Below are 16,129 nucleotides of genomic sequence, written 5' to 3'. Positions count from 1 at the left end.
TACTCTGGAGCCCAGCAGGCAAATGTCCCTCTGGGCATCCTGCATATATAGGACCGTGTCCTTGATATGTGCCAGGGTCAGCAAAACAGTCTGTCCAGGGTATCTATCTCCTCAGACAGAGTATCTGTTCATGCCGCTACCGCACTACACATCCAGGCCGAAGCAATGGCAGGCCTCAGCAGTGTACCAGAATGTGAGTAAACAGACTTCAGGATAGCTTCCTGCTTTCTATCTGCAGGATCCTTAAGGGCAGCCGTCTCGTCAACGCCTTGTCTACCCTGGGCGAGGATTCCCAGCGTAACCTGTCTGTTGGCGGGAAAGGATACGCCATCAGCAATCTTTTGGAAATCACTTGCTTCCCATCCGGGGAATCCCACGCTTTTTCACATAATTTATTAAATTCATGTGACGGGGGAAAAGTCACTTCTTGCTTTTTTTCTCCATACATATAAATCCTCTCAGGGACAGGATTTTCCTCAGAAATGTGTAATACATCCTTCATTGCCACAATCATGTAGCAGATAGCCTTAGTCATTTTTGGCTGCAATTTTGCCTCATCGTCAACACTGGAATCAGAGTCCGTGTCGACATCTGTGTCAACTAACTGGGATATTGGGCGCTTTTGAGACTCAACGGCCTCTGCGCTGTGGGAGCAGGCATGGGTGGAGACCCCAACTGTCCCAAGGCTACAGCTGTAGCCAATCTGTTATGTAAGGAGCTTACATTATTATTTAACACCTTCCACATATCCATCCAATCTGGTGTCGGCCCCGTCAGGGGTGACACCACATCTGTCTGCACTTGCTCTGCCTCCACGTATCCTTCCTCATCAAACATGTCGACACAGGCGTACCAACACACCACGCACACACACAGGGAATGCTCAGACTGAGGACAGGACCACGCAAAGGCTTTTTGGGGAGACAGCTTATGCCAGCACACACCCCAGCGCTATATAAAATTCAGGAATTACACAGTACTGTAGTGTTTACCCGGTAACTGCCGTTTTTATATTATATATGTATGCGCCTAAATTTATGTGCCACCCCCCCTCTCCTTTTTATCTAATGCACCTGTATACTGCAGGGGAGAGCCTGGGGTGCGTCCTTCCAGCGGAGCTGTGAAGAGAAAATGGCGCTGGTGTGCTGAGGAAAATATGGCGGGGGCTCGGGCATATATACAGTCCCAGACTGTATATATGTCTAATTTTTGCCAAAAGGTAATTTATTGCTGCCCAGGGCGCCCCCCCCCCCCCCGCCCTGCACCCTACAGTGACCGGAGTGTGCAGTGTGCTGTGGGAGCAATGGCGCACAGCTGCAGTGCTGTGCGCTACCTTTAGTGAAGACGGGAGTCTTCTGCCGCCGATTTCAAAGTCTTCTTTCTTCTGTACTTCTGGCTCTGCGAGGGGGACGGCGGCGCTGCTCCGGGAACGGACGATCAAGGTTAGGGTCCTGTTTCGATCCCTCTGGAACTAATGGTGTCCAGTAGCCTAAGAAGCGCAACCTAGCCACAGTTATACCCCTTTTACACTCGTATGAAAATCTCAGGATTTTGCACGTGAATGCGCATCATCCCGGGATTTTTGTCAGTGTGAAAGGGTACAGGGACAATTTCCCAGGTCGAGAACCCTGGGATTTCAACCCAGGTCTCGACCAGGGTTGGTCCCGGGAAGCTGTGTAGTGTCACTATCCCGGGACTGTTAAAAAGGACTCGGATTGGAGCTTTCTTGGGCTCAGAAAAGATGTCATCTTTTCTGAGCCCAAGGCCATTCCTAATGACATACTTATGCATTTGCAGGGATATCCTGGGATCAGTGTAAATGGGGCTGTCCCGGGTCAAACCCAGGTGTTAGTGCAGTGTGAAAGGGGTCAGTCCTGGGAATGCATCCTGGGAGTGCGAGTGTAAAAGGGGTATTGGTAGGTTTGCTTCTCTCCCCTCAGTCCCACGTAGCAGTGAGTGTTGCCAGCAGAAGCTCACTGAAAATAAAAAACCTAACAAAATACTGTTACTAGTAAGCTCAGGAGAGCCCACTAGGAGCACCCAGCTCTGGTCGGGCACAGATTCTGAGGTCTGGAGGAGGGGCATATAGGGAGGAGCCAGTGCACACCAGATAGTACCTAATCTTTCTTTAGAGTGCCCAGTCTCCTGCGGAGCCCGTCTATTCCCATGGTCCTTACGGAGTCCCCAGCATCCACTAGGACGTTAGAGAAACATAAGGTCTCTGTCTGCTATTTTCATTCTGGGAGTGGACAACTGGGAAGCAGACAATCTCCATCTGGGAGAGTGGACCCTCCACCAAGAAGTCTTCGCAGATATGACAAGTCTTTGGGGAGTTCCTCAAGTAGACATGATATCTCGTCTCGACGAGAAGCTCAAAACATTGTTCCAGGTCAAGAGACGCGGACAATAGCAGTTGATGTACTGGTGTCCCAGTGGCAATGCTGGTTGGTGTATGTGTTCTCGCCACTTCCACTGATCCCAAAAGTTCGAGATCGTAACAATGATTCCGAAAAATTTCTTTGGCCCAGACTGACCAAGGAGAGTTGGTACCCAGATCTTCAGGAGTTGCTCATGAAAAGATCCTGGGTTTCTTCTTCTTCGCGAGGACCTACTACGGTAGGTACTGGGAGTGTACCTAGGCTTACTGCAGCTACATTTGACGGCATGGTGGTTGAGTGCCAGATCCTAGCCCGAAAGGGTATTCCCTAGTAGGTCATCCCCACTCTTGCTCAGGCCAGGAATGGAGTAACGTCTGAACATTACAGCAGTTTTTTTTTGGGAGAAAATGTGTCTTGGTGTGAATCCAAGAAGGTTCCAACGGAAGAATTTCAATTAGGGCGTTTCTCCATTTCCTACAGGCAGGAGTAAGGCAGCCTGAAATTGGATCCCATCAGGTTTCGGCATTGGCAATTTTCTTTCTGAAAAAATTGGCTTCTCTTCCAGAAGTTCAGGCTTTCGTGAAAGGCTTGTTGCTCATCCAACCTCCATTGTACCTCCAGTGGCACTATGGGTTTTTAAAGTGGTGTGGCAGTTCCTTTAATCAAGTTGGTTTGGACCTTTGGTTGGCCTTGGCATCTGCAAGGTGGGTGTCTGAGTTAGGGTCCTTGTCCTATGCGAGCCCTTGTTTGATCTTCTATGAAGATAACGCTGACTGGAGGACGTCAGCGTATTCACCCACAGGTTGTTTCTTCTTTCTACAGTAACCGACCTATTCTGGTGACTACAGCAACTGACGCCTGCGCTGAGTCACAGTCTCTGAATGTGGTTAGAGCTTTGAAGGTTATGTCGCCTGAAAGGCTCAGATTGGGAAAACAGAGGCTCTGTTTTGTCCTGTGTGCTCCCAACAAGATTGGGTGTCCTGCTTCCAAGCAGACCATTGCGCGCTGGATCTATGGTGCGATTCAGCATGCTCCTTCCACGGCTGGATTGCAGTTACTGAAATTGGTGAATGCCCATTCTACTAGAAAGGTCGGCTCGTCCGGGGCAGATGACCGGGGAGTCTCGGTATTGCAACTTTGCGGAGCAGCTAGTTAACAAACAATTTGGCTAAGTTTTAGTTTTAATACCTTGGACGAGGTTGACCTCACGTTTGATCGTTCGGTGCTGCAGAGTCGTCCGCACTCTCCCGCCCGTTCTAGAGCTTTGGTATAAACCCCATGGTTCTTGAAGCATCCCCAGCATCCCCTAGGACGTATGAGAAAATAGGATTTTAATACCTACCGGTAAATCCTTTTCTCTTAGTCCGTAGAGGATGCTGGGCGCCCGTCCCAGTGCGGACTCTGTCTGCAGTTATTGGTTGTGGTTACACACAGGTTGTGTTATGGTTTTTTGTCAGCATATTGCTGCAAACTAGTCATGCCGTTGGCTTGTGTTCTATTGAATGCCGCGTTCTGCGGCATGCTTGCGGTGTGAGCTGGTAAGATTGCTCACTGGTTTAACGATAAATCCTTTCCTCGAAATGTCAGTCTCCCTGAGCACAGTTCCTTAAACTGGAGTCTGGAGGAGGGGCATAGAGGGAGGAGCCAGGTCACACCATTTGAAAGTCTTAAAGTGCCCATGTCTCCTGCAGATCCTGTCTATACCCCATGGTTCTTGAATCGTCCCCAGCATCCTCTACGGGCTAAGAGAAAAGGATTTACTGGTAGGTATTAAAATCCTATTGTTTCTCAGCCCATGGCAGGTGTCGTTGCAGCGCTACAACTGCATAATGAAGTAGTAGAGCAGGCCTTTCACAGCCAACCTGTTGCTCTCTGGCTGTTGTGAAACTACAAGTCCCAACATGCACTGCCAGTTTTGCCATTAGGGAATGCCAACTGTGGCAGGACATGCTGGGATGTGTAGTTTAACAGCTGGAGAGCCATAGGTTGGGCCAGGCCTGCCATAGAGTGTCAAGTCAGTTTCATGATATGACTGAACCTATCAAATTACCCATGGCATCACTGGTTAGGAATGCTGCTTCAGTCATTAATGCCCCACCGACGCCAGTTATACATTATACAATATGTCCGGTATATTAAAACCCAATGTAAATACTATAATCCTTTCATAAATCAAATCTTAACGTTAGCGCCACATTTATTCAGTAATAGGATGAGCATGAAGAGTCTCACTATCGGAGGGGATCCGTGTGTCTGGTAACTAAGGACATTCATCACTGATCTCAACACAAAACAAACGTTCATTAGAAACCTTGCATTTTAGCCAAATATTACAAGCCACTACAAGTTACTGTAGCCCAATATCAGTCTACAGCAGCCTGTCCAACCCGTGGCTCACCAGCTGTTGTCAAACTACACATCCCAGCATGCCCTGCCACAGTTTTAGTCCTACTAACAAAACTAAGGCAGGGTATGCTGGAACCTTTAGTACAACAGCTGGAGAGCCAGAGGTTGGCAAGGCCTGGTCTACAGCCATGTCCTTTTATATGGAATGGATGCAATTTGTTCACTTTGTGCAGTGAATTCTACATCAGGGCAGGACTGAAAGTCCAGAAGGGTATATGTTCGGATGGGCTGGCCACACAGAATGAGGCTGGCTGAGCAACACAGCCTTCATGCCATATGTAGGATTCCACATCAACTCCCAACAGCCAGTTGACTGCAGCATAACCACTCACCTGGAAAGGATATGGTTGTTCCAGCTGAGCGCACCAACACGAGAGGAGTGGCTGACCATGTTCCGGAGCCGCTTCTGCTGCTGTACATCCCACAGCTGGAGGAGAAGAGTAGACACAGTCTAAAGCTGGGTACACAACAGAACATTGCAATCTGGAGATGCAGTGAAACTATATCACATCACCATACAATGATGCAGTGTTTGTTACATACCTCACGTAACAGTGTTGTCAGTGTAATCATCCCACTGGACGTGTAACACATTAGACGGGACAATTCCATCACCCAATCAAAGAATTGGGTTGATTTGCGGATACACACTACTAGTGTTCACTCTAGGAGTGAAAAGGGGCAGGGCGCCAGACTCCGAGGGCACATGTGCGCGCGCGGCTTTGCCGCGCGCCCGAAACAGGGGCGCGGCCACGCAAATCAGGGGGCGTGGCTACGCCTACATCATTTTAGGGGGCGGTGCGGCCCACAGACGCTACTATAGAGAGCGTCTGTGGCCGGCAACGTCACTGTTGGGGGCGTGCCCTGCACCTCCGTCGGTGCTGGGCTTCCCCCAGCCCTCTCCCAATGCGTGAATGGATGCTGCGCGCATGCGCACTGCATCTATACACGCCGGGAGGGCAGGAAGCAGGCGGCTGTTCTAGCAGGGCGCCGCAAAAGGGGCAGGGCGGGTTTTGCCTGCTAAAAAAATGGGCAGGGTGCGGCGCCCTGCTAAAACAGCCTAGAGTGAACACTACACTACCATGGTCATTGCAAGCAGTTCCAGATCGCAACATCATACAATTTACCATAAAGTGCTTATCAATTATGCCGTACTGCGCTAGTAGGGATTATTTCGCTAGGCTCACCTGTACTTCAGCGTTGCTGGTCCCTACTGCCAGATAATTGCCTTCTTTGATCCAAGAGACAGATGAAATATACTCCTCCGAGTTCTCCATCTGCAGCAGCAGAGTTATGTCCCCACATAGGTAATTCCACAGATAGACCGAGTCATTCAGCGCTACAGCCAGGAGATTCTGGGAGCTCCAGTCAATCAGATTAAGATCTGCAGGTATAAATGCAGAATCTTTAGCTATGCCCAGGTGCCATAATATACACAAGGTAACAAAATCCACAAGTATGTTGTGTACATGAAGTAGTATGTGCTGAGCCACACTAGACAATGGGCACTTTCTAGAGCAAGACTCACAGTAATCGTTCCTGATCTCTGGGGCGTCGAGAACTCTGTCAGGCATGGAGGGGATGTATCTGCCGGATTTTTTACTAGAACCTGGGGTTGTTTTTTGGCTGTAGAGGACCTTCAAATTGTTCTGATAACCTGCAAATCGGGAGAGTGCGGAAGCCATTATTGCTCACAGCAAGCAACGATCAAATGAAAGCCCCATAAATACACAGGTATAACGTTTACCAACCTTCAGGGGCATTAAGTGATTTGCCGCCAAGCCTCAGGATTTTTGCCTCTTCCATGTCAAACCCATTAAGGTTGACAGCCCAGGCTTTCTGCTGCTCCTGTAACGAGACCTGAAGATTAGCAATGTGCCTTATACAGACCAGCATTAAGTATTACAGATTTTCCCAGTGAAAGTCTTTGTCACAAAGTAATGCAACACACGCACAAGCAGCTTCCGCTGATTTAATAGATATGCAGTATGTCTATATTCAGTGTGTAATTGTGTATCTGCATCTGAAATGCCATGTTCCAGTTTTCCACGAAAGCACTGTAGCATAGCATTTTGTATGCAAATACAGTTACAGTCACAAAGACTATAGGGGATGATTCAGACCTGATCCGCTGCTGTGCGTTTTCGCACAGCGGGCAATCAAGTACTAACTCCGCATGCAATGTGCACACTTGTCGGGCACAAAGGGCATCACCGGGATGGTACGAAATATCCGATTGCACAGGCGTTCGCAAGGTGATTGGCAGTTTGTGGGTGGCAACTGACCATTTATTTTGGTGTGTCTGGAAAAATAAGATTTTACTTACCGATAAATCTATTTCTCGTAGTCCGTAGTGGATGCTGGGGACTCCGTCAGGACCATGGGGATTAGCGGCTCCGCAGGAGACAGGGCACAAAAATAAAGCTTTAGGATCAGGTGGTGTGCACTGGCTCCTCCCCCCATGACCCTCCTCCAAGCCTCAGTTAGGATACTGTGCCCGGACGAGCGTACACAATAAGGAAGGATTTTGAATCCCGGGTAAGACTCATACCAGCCACACCAATCACACCGTACAACTTGTGATCTGAACCCAGTTAACAATATGACAACGTAGGAGCCTCTGAACAGACGGCTCACAACAAGAACAACCCGATTTTTTTGTAACAATAACTACGTACAAGTATTGCAGACAATCCGCACTTGGGATGGGCGCCCAGCATCCACTACGGACTACGAGAAAAGATTTTACTTACCGATAAATCTATATTTTCTCTAACGTCCTAGTGGATGCTGGGGACTCCGTCAGGACCATGGGGATTATACCAAAGCTCCCAAACAGGCGGGAGAGTGCGGATGACTCTGCAGCACCGAATGAGAGAACTCCAGGTCCTCTTTAGCCAGGGTATCAAATTTGTAGAATTTTACAAACGTGTTCTCCCCCGACCACGTAGCTGCTCGGCAGAGTTGTAATGCCGAGACCCCTCGGGCAGCCGCCCAGGATGAGCCCACCTTCCTTGTGGAATGAGCCTTGACAGATTTAGGCTGTGGCAGGCCTGCCACAGAATGTGCAAGTTGAATTGTGCTACAAATCCAACGAGCAATCGTCTGCTTAGAAACAGGAGCACCCAGCTTGTTGGGTGCATACAGTATAAACAGCGAGTCAGATTTTCTGACTCCAGCCGTCCTTGAAATATATATTTTCAACGCCCTGACAACGTCCAGCAACTTGGAATCCTCCAAATCGCTAGTAGCCGCAGGCACCACAATAGGCTGGTTCAGGTGAAACGCTGACACCACCTTAGGCAGAAAATGAGGACGCGTCCGCAGTTCTGCCCTGTCCGAATGGAAAATCAGATATGGGCTTTTATACGATAAAGCCGCCAATTCTGACACTCTCCTGGCTGAAGCCAGGGCCAGTAGCATGGTTACTTTCCATGTAAGATATTTCAAATCCGCCGATTTGAGTGGCTCAAACCAATGGGATTTGAGAAAATCCAAAACTACATTAAGGTCCCACGGAGCCACTGGGGGCACAACCGGGGGCTGTATATGTAGTACTCCTTTTACAAAAGTCTGGACTTCAGGAACTGAAGCCAATTCTTTCTGGAAGAAAATCGACAGGGCCGAAATTTGAACCTTAATGGACCCCAACTTGAGGCCCATAGACAATCCTGTTTGCAGGAAATGTAGGAATCAACCCAATTGAAATTCCTCCGTGGGGGCCTTCCTGGCCTCACACCACGCAACATATTTTCTCCAAATGCGGTGATAATGTTGTGCAGTCACCTCCTTCCTGGCTTTAACCAGTGTAGGAATGACCTCTTCTGGAATGCCTTTTTCCCTTAGAATTCGGCGTTCAACCGCCACGCCGTCAAACGCAGCCGAGGTAAGTCTTGGAATAGACACGGTCCCTGCTGAATCAGGTCCCGTCTTAGAGGTAGAGGCCACGGATTTTCCGTGAGCATCTCCTGAAGTTCCGGGTACCAAGTTCTTCTTGGCCAATCCGGAGCCACGAGTATCGTTCTTACTCCCCTTTGCCGTATAATTCTCAGTACTTTGGGTATGAGAGGCAGAGGAGGAAACACATACACTGACTGGAACACCCACGGTGTTACCAGAGCGTCCACAGCTATTGCCTGAGGGTCTCTTGACCTGGCGCAATACCTGTCCAGTTTTTTGTTGAGGCGAGACGCCATCATATCCACCTTTGGTTTTTCCCAACGGTTCACAATCATGTGGAAGACTTCTGGATGAAGTCCCCACTCTCCCGGGTGTAGATCGTGTCTGCTGAGGAAGTCTGCTTCCCAGTTGTCCACTCCCGGAATGAACACTGCTGACAGTGCTATCACATGATCTTCCGCCCAGCGAAGAATCCTTGCAGCTTCTGCCATTGCTCTCCTGCTTCTTGTGCCGCCCTGTCTGTTTACGTGGGCGACTGCCGTGATGTTGTCCGATTGGATCAACACCGGCTGACCCTGAAGCAGGGGTTTTGCCAGGCTTAGAGCATTGTAAATCGCTCTTAGCTCCAGTATATTTATGTGAAGAGACATCTCCAGGCTTGACCATACTCCCTGGAAGTTTCTTCCCTGTGTGACCGCTCCCCAGCCTCTCAGACTGGCATCCGTGGTTACCAGGACCCAGTCCTGTATGCCGAATCTGCGGCCTTCTAACAGATGAGCACTCTGCAACCACCACAGAAGAGACACCCTTGTCCGTGGCGATAAGGTTATCCGCTGATGCATCTGCAGATGCGATCCGGACCATTTGTCCAGCAGATCCCACTGAAAAGTTCGTGCGTGGAATCTGCCGAATGGGATTGCTTCGTAAGAAGCCACCATTTTTCCCAGGACTCTTGTGCATTGATGCACAGACACTTTTCCTGGTTTTAGGAGGTTCCTGACAAGTTCGGATAACTCCTTGGCTTTCTCCTCCGGAAGAAACACCTTTTTCTGAACCGTGTCCAGAATCATTCCCAGGAACAGCAGACGTGTTGTCGGGGTCAACTGAGATTTTGGAAAATTCAGAATCCACCCGTGTTGTTGCAGCACTACTTGGGTTAGTGCTACTCCGTCCTCCAGCTGTTCTCTGGACCTTGCCCTTATCAGGAGATCGTCCAAGTAAGGGATAATTAATACGCCTCTTCTTCGCAGAAGAATCATCATTTCGGCCATTACCTTGGTAAAGACCCGAGGTGCCGTGGACAATCCAAACGGCAGCGTCTGAAACTGATGACAGTTTTGCACCATGAACCTGAGGTACCCTTGATGTGAAGGGCAAATTGGGACATGCAGGTAAGCATCTTTTATGTCCAGGGACACCATAAAGTCCCCTTCTTCCAGATTCGCTATCACTGCTCTGAGTGATTCCATCTTGAACTTGAATTTTTGTATGTACAGGTTCAAAGATTTCAGATTTAGAATAGGTCTTACCGAGCCGTCCGGCTTCGGTACCACAAATAGCGTGGAGTAATACCCCTTTTCCTGTTGTAGGAGGGGTACCTTGACTATCACCTGCTGAGAAAATAAGAATTTACTTACCGATAATTCTATTTCTCTGAGTCCGTAGTGGATGCTGGGGTTCCTGAAAGGACCATGGGGAATAGCGGCTCCGCAGGAGACAGGGCACAAAAAGTAAAGCTTTAGGATCAGGTGGTGTGCACTGGCTCCTCCCCCTATGACCCTCCTCCAAGCCAGTTAGATACTGTGCCCGGACGAGCGTACATAATAAGGAAGGATTTTGAATCCCGGGTAAGACTCATACCAGCCACACCAATCACACTGTACAACCTGTGATCTGAACCCAGTTAACAGTATGATAACAGCGGAGCCTCTGAAAAGATGGCTCACAACAATAATAACCCGATTTTTGTAACTATGTACAAGTATTGCAGATAATCCGCACTTGGGATGGGCGCCCAGCATCCACTACGGACTCCGAGAAATAGAATTATCGGTAAGTAAATTCTTATTTTCTCTATCGTCCTAGTGGATGCTGGGGTTCCTTAAAGGACCATGGGGATAATACCAAAGCTCCCAAACGGGCGGGAGAGTGCGGATGACTCTGCAGCACCGAATGAGAGAACTCCAGGTCCTCCTTAGTCAGGGTATCAAATTTGTAGGATTTTACAAACGTGTTTGCCCCTGACTAAATAACCGCTCGGCAAAGTTGTAAAAGCCGAGACCCCTCGGGCAGCCGCCCAAGATGAGCCCACCTTCCTTGTGGAATGGGCATTTACATATTTTGGCTGTGGCAGGCCTGCCACAGAATGTGCAAGCTGAATTGTATTACACATCCAACTAGCAATAGTCTGCTTAGAAGCAAAAGCACCCAGTTTGTTGGGTGCATACAGGATAACAGCAAGTCAGTTTTCCTGACTCCAGCCGTCCTGGAACATATTTTCAGGGCCCTGACAACATCTAGCAACTTGGAGTCCTCCAAGTCCCTAGTAGGTGCAAGGCACCACAATAAGCTGGTTCAGGTGAAACACTGACACCACCTTAGGGAGAGAACTGGGGACGAGTCCGCAGCTCTGCCCTGTCCGAATGGACAAACAGATATGGGCTTTTTTGAGAAAAAACCACCAATTTGACACTCGCCTGGTCCAGGCCAGGGCCAAGATCATGGTCACTTTTCATGTGAGATGCTTCAAATCCACAGATTTGACTGGTTTTAAACCAATGTGATTTGAGGAATCCCAGAACTACGTTGAGATCCCACAGTGCCACTGGAGGCACAAAAGGGGGTTGTATATGCAATACTCCCTTGACAAACTTCTGGACTTCAGGAACTGAAGCCAATTCTTTCTGGAAGAAAATCGACAGGGCCGAAATTTGAACCTTAATGGACCCCAATTTGAGGCCCATAGACACTCCTGTTTGCAGGAAATGCAGGAAACGACAGAGTTGAAATTTCTTTGTGGGGCCTTCCTGGCCTCACACCACGCAACATATTTTCGCCACATGTGGTGATAATGTTGTGCGGTCACCTCCTTTCTGGCTTTGACCAGGGTAGGAATGACCTCTTCCGGAATGCCTTTTTCCCTTAGGATCCGGCGTTCCACCGCCATGCCGACAAACGCAGCTGCGGTAAGTCTTGGAACAGACATGGTACTTGCTGAAGCAAGTCCCTTCTTAGCGGCAGAGGCCATAAAACCTCTGTAAGCATCTCTTGAAGTTCCGGGTACCAAGTCCTTCTTGGCCAATCCGGAGCCATGAGTATAGTTCTTACTCCTCTACGTCTTATAATTCTCAGCACCTTAGGTATGAGAAGCAGAGGAGGGAACACATACACCGACTGGTACACCCACAGTGTTACCAGAACGTCCACAGCTATTGCCTGAGGGTCTCTTGGCCTGGCGCAATACCTGTCCCGTTTTTTGTTCAGACGGGATGCCATCATGCCCACCTTTGGTATTTCCCAACGGTTTATAATCATGTGGAAAAAAACTTCCCGATGAAGTTTCCACTCTCCCGGGTGGAGGTCGTGCCTGCTGAGGAAGTCTGCTTCCCAGTTTCCATTCCCGGGATGAAACACTGCTGACAGTGCTATCACATGATTTTCCGCCCAGCGAAAAGTCCTTGCAGTTTTTGCCATTGCCCTCCTGCTTCTTGTGTCGCCCTGTCTGTTTACGTGGGCGACTGCCGTGATGTTTTTCCCACTGGATCAATACCGGCTGACCTTGAAGCAGAGGTCTTGCTAAGCTTAGAGCATTATAAATTTACCCTTAGCTCCAGTATATTTATGTGGAGAAAAGTCTCCAGACTTGATCACACTCCCTGGAAATTTTTTCCTTGTGCGACTGCTCCCCAGCCTCTCGGGCTGGGCTCCGTGGTCACCAGCATCCAATCCTGAATGCCAAATCTGCGGCCCTCTAGAAGATGAGCACTCTGCAACCACCACAGGAGAGACACCCTTGTCCTTGGATATAGGGTTATCCGCTGATGCATCTGAAGATGCGATCTGGACCATTTGTCCAGCAGATCCCACTGAAAAGTTCTTGCGTGAAATCTGCCGAATGGAATTGCTTCGTAGGAAGCCACCATTTTTACCAGGACCCTTGTGCAATGATGCACTGTTTTTAGGAGGTTCCTGACTAGCTCGGATAACTCCCTGGCTTTCTCTTCCGGGAGAAACACCTTTTTCTGGACTGTGTCCAGAATCATCCCTAGGCACAGCAGACGTGTCTTTGGGATCAGCTGCGATTCTGGAATATTTAGAATCCACCCGTGCTGTTGTAGCAGTATCCGAGATAGTGCTACTCCGACCTCCAACTGTTCCCTGGACTATGCCCTTATCAGGAGATCGTCCAAGTAAGGGATAATTAAGACGCCTTTTCTTCGAAGAAGAATCATCATTTCGGCCATTACCTTGGTAAAGACCCGGGGTGCCGTGGACAATCCAAACGGCAGCGTCTAAAACTGATAGTGACAGTTCTGCACCACGAACCTGAGGTACCCTTAGTGAGAAGGGCAAATTTGGGACATAGAGGTAAGCATCCCTGATGTCCCCGGACACTATATAGTACCCTTCTTCCTGGTTCGTTATCACTGCTCTGAGTGACTCCATCTTGATTTGAACCTTTGTAAGTGTTCAAAAATTTTTTTAGAATAAGTCTCACCTAGCCTTCTGGCTTCAGTACCACAATATAGTGTGGAATAATACCCCTTTTCTTGTAGTAGGAGGGGTAATTTAATTATCACCTGCTGGGAATACAGCTTGTGAATTTTTTCCCATACTGCCTCCTTGTCGGAGGGAGACCTTGGTAAAGTAGACTTCAGGAGCCTGCGAAGAGGAAACGTCTCTACATTCCAATCTGTACCCCTGGGATACTACTTGTAGGATCCAGGGGTCCTGTACGGTCTCAGCGCCATGCTGAGAACTTGTCAGAAGCGGTGGAACGCTTCTGTTCCTGGGAATGGGCTGCCTGCTGCAGTCTTCTTCCCTTTCCTCTATCCCTGGGCAGATATGATCTTATAGGGACGAAAGGACTGAGGCTGAAAAGACGGTGTCTTTTTCTGCAGAGATGTGACTTAGGGTAAAAACGGTGGATTTTCCAGCAGTTGCCGTGGCCACCAGGTCCGATGGACCGACCCCAAAAAACTCCTCTTCCTTTATACGGCAATACACCTTTTTGCCGTTTGGAATCTGCATCACCTGACCACTGTCGTGTCCATAACATCTTCTGGCAGATATGGACATCGCATTTACTCTTGATGCCAGAGTGCAAATATCCCTCTGTGCATCTCGCATATATAGAAATGCATCTCTATAGTCAATAAAATACTGTCCCTGTCAAGGGTATCAATATTTTTAGTCAGGGAATTCGACCAAGCCACCCCAGCTCTGCACATCCAGGCTGAGGCGATCGCTGGTCGCAGTATAACACCAGTATGTGTGTATATACTTTTTATGATATTTTCCAGCCTCCTGTCAGCTGGTCCTTGAGGACGGCCCTATCTATAGACGGTACCGCCACTTGTTTTGATAAGCGTGTGAGCGCCTTATCCACCCTAAGGGGTGTTTCCCAACGCACCCTAACTTCTGGCGGGAAAGGGTATACCGCCCATAATTTTCTATCGGGGGGAACCCACGCATCATCACACACTTTATTTAATTTATCTGATTCAGGAAAAACTACTGTAGTTTTTTCACATCCCACATAATACCCTCTTTTGTGGTACTTGTAGTATCAGAAATATGTAACACCTCCTTCATTGCCTTTAACGTGTGGCCCTAATAAGGAATACGTTTGTTTATTCACCGTCGACACTGGATTCAGTGTCCCTGTCTGTGTCTGTGTCGACCGAATAAAGTAAACGGGCGTTTTAAAACCCCTGACGGTGTTTTTGAGACGTCTGGACCGGTACTAATTTGTTTGTCGGCCGTCTCATGTCGTCAACCGACCTTGCAGCGTGTTGACATTATCACGTAATTCCCTAAATAAGCCATCCATTCCGGTGTCGACTCCCTAGAGAGTGACATCACCATTACAGGCAATTTGCTCCGCCTCCCAACATCGTCCTCATACATGTCGACACACACGTACCGACACACAGCACACACACAGGGAATGCTCTGATAGAGGACAGGACCCACTAGCCCTTTGGAGAGACAGAGGGAGAGTTTGCCAGCACACCAAAAACGCTATAATTATATAGGGACAACCTTATATAAGTGTTTTCCCTTATAGCATCTTTTTTATATATTTCTAACGCCAAATTAGTGCCCCCCCTCTCTGTTTTAACCCTGTTTCTGTAGTGCAGTGCAGGGGAGAGCCTGGGAGCCTTCCCTCCAGCCTTTCTGTGAGGGAAAATGGCGCTGTGTGCTGAGGAGATAGGCCCCGCCCCTTTTTCGGCGGCCTCGTCTCCCGCTTTTAACGGATTCTGGCAGGGGTTAAATATCTCCATATAGCCTCCGGAGGCTATATGTGAGGTATTTTTAGCCAAAATAGGTTTTCATTTGCCTCCCAGGGCGCCCCCCTCCCAGCGCCCTGCACCCTCAGTGACTGCCGTGTGAAGTGTGCGGAGAGGAAAATGGCGCACAGCTGCAGTGCTGTGCGCTACCTTTAGAAGACTGAGGAGTCTTCTGCCGCCGATTCTGGACCTCTTCTTACTTCAGCATCTGCAAGGGGGCCGGCGGCAAGGCTCCGGTGACCATCCAGGCTGTACCTGTGATCGTCCCTCTGGAGCTGATGTCCAGTAGCCAAGAAGCCAATCCATCCTGCACGCAGGTGAGTTCACTTCTTCTCCCCTAAGTCCCTCGTTGCAGTGATCCTGTAGCCAGCAGGACTCACTGTAAAATAAAAAACCTAAGCTAAACTTTTCTAAGCAGCTCTTTAGGAGAGCCACCTAGATTGCACCCTTCTCGGCCGGGCACAAAAATCTAACTGGCTTGGAGGAGGGTCATAGGGGGAGGAGCCAGTGCACACCACCTGATCCTAAAGCTTTACTTTTTGTGCCCTGTCTCCTGCGGAGCCGCTATTCCCCATGGTCCTTTCAGGAACCCCAGCATCCACTAGGACGATAGAGAAAACAGCTTGTGAATGGCTTCCAATACCGTCGCCCTGTCTGAGGGAGACGTTGGCAAAGCAGACTTTAGGAACTGGCGAGGGGGAGACTTCTCGAATTCCAACCTGTAACCCTGAGATACTACCTGCAGGATCCAGGGGTCCACCTGTGAGCAAGCCCACTGCGCGCTGAAATTCTTGAGTCGACCCCCCACCGTTCCTGAGTCCGCTTGTAAAGCCCCAGCGTCATGCTGAGGGCTTTGCAGAACCCGCGGAGGGCTTCTGTTCCTGGGAAGGAGCTGCTTGCTGCCCTCTTACCCTTTCCTCTGCCTCGGGGCAG

The 16,129-nt window shown here is 49.1% G+C and overlaps 1 protein-coding gene across 1 annotated transcript in view; it reads right to left on the bottom strand.

The window, feature by feature from the left end:
* The window catches only part of CDC20 (cell division cycle 20), a 50,381-nt gene that overhangs the window by 12,469 nt on the left and 21,783 nt on the right, over positions 1-16,129 (bottom strand). Inside the window, exons 4-7 of the mRNA XM_063939323.1 lie at positions 6,536-6,632; positions 6,313-6,441; positions 5,972-6,168; positions 5,117-5,211 (exon numbers count right to left, since the gene is read on the bottom strand). Of these exons, the coding sequence (XP_063795393.1) occupies positions 5,117-5,211; positions 5,972-6,168; positions 6,313-6,441; positions 6,536-6,632 (518 nt within the window). The remainder of the gene's footprint in view (positions 1-5,116; positions 5,212-5,971; positions 6,169-6,312; positions 6,442-6,535; positions 6,633-16,129) is intronic.

Source organism: Pseudophryne corroboree, chromosome 9, assembly GCF_028390025.1.
Source record: "Pseudophryne corroboree isolate aPseCor3 chromosome 9, aPseCor3.hap2, whole genome shotgun sequence".
NCBI lineage: Eukaryota > Metazoa > Chordata > Amphibia > Anura > Myobatrachidae > Pseudophryne > Pseudophryne corroboree.
This window is presented reverse-complemented; position numbering and strand designations above follow the sequence as displayed.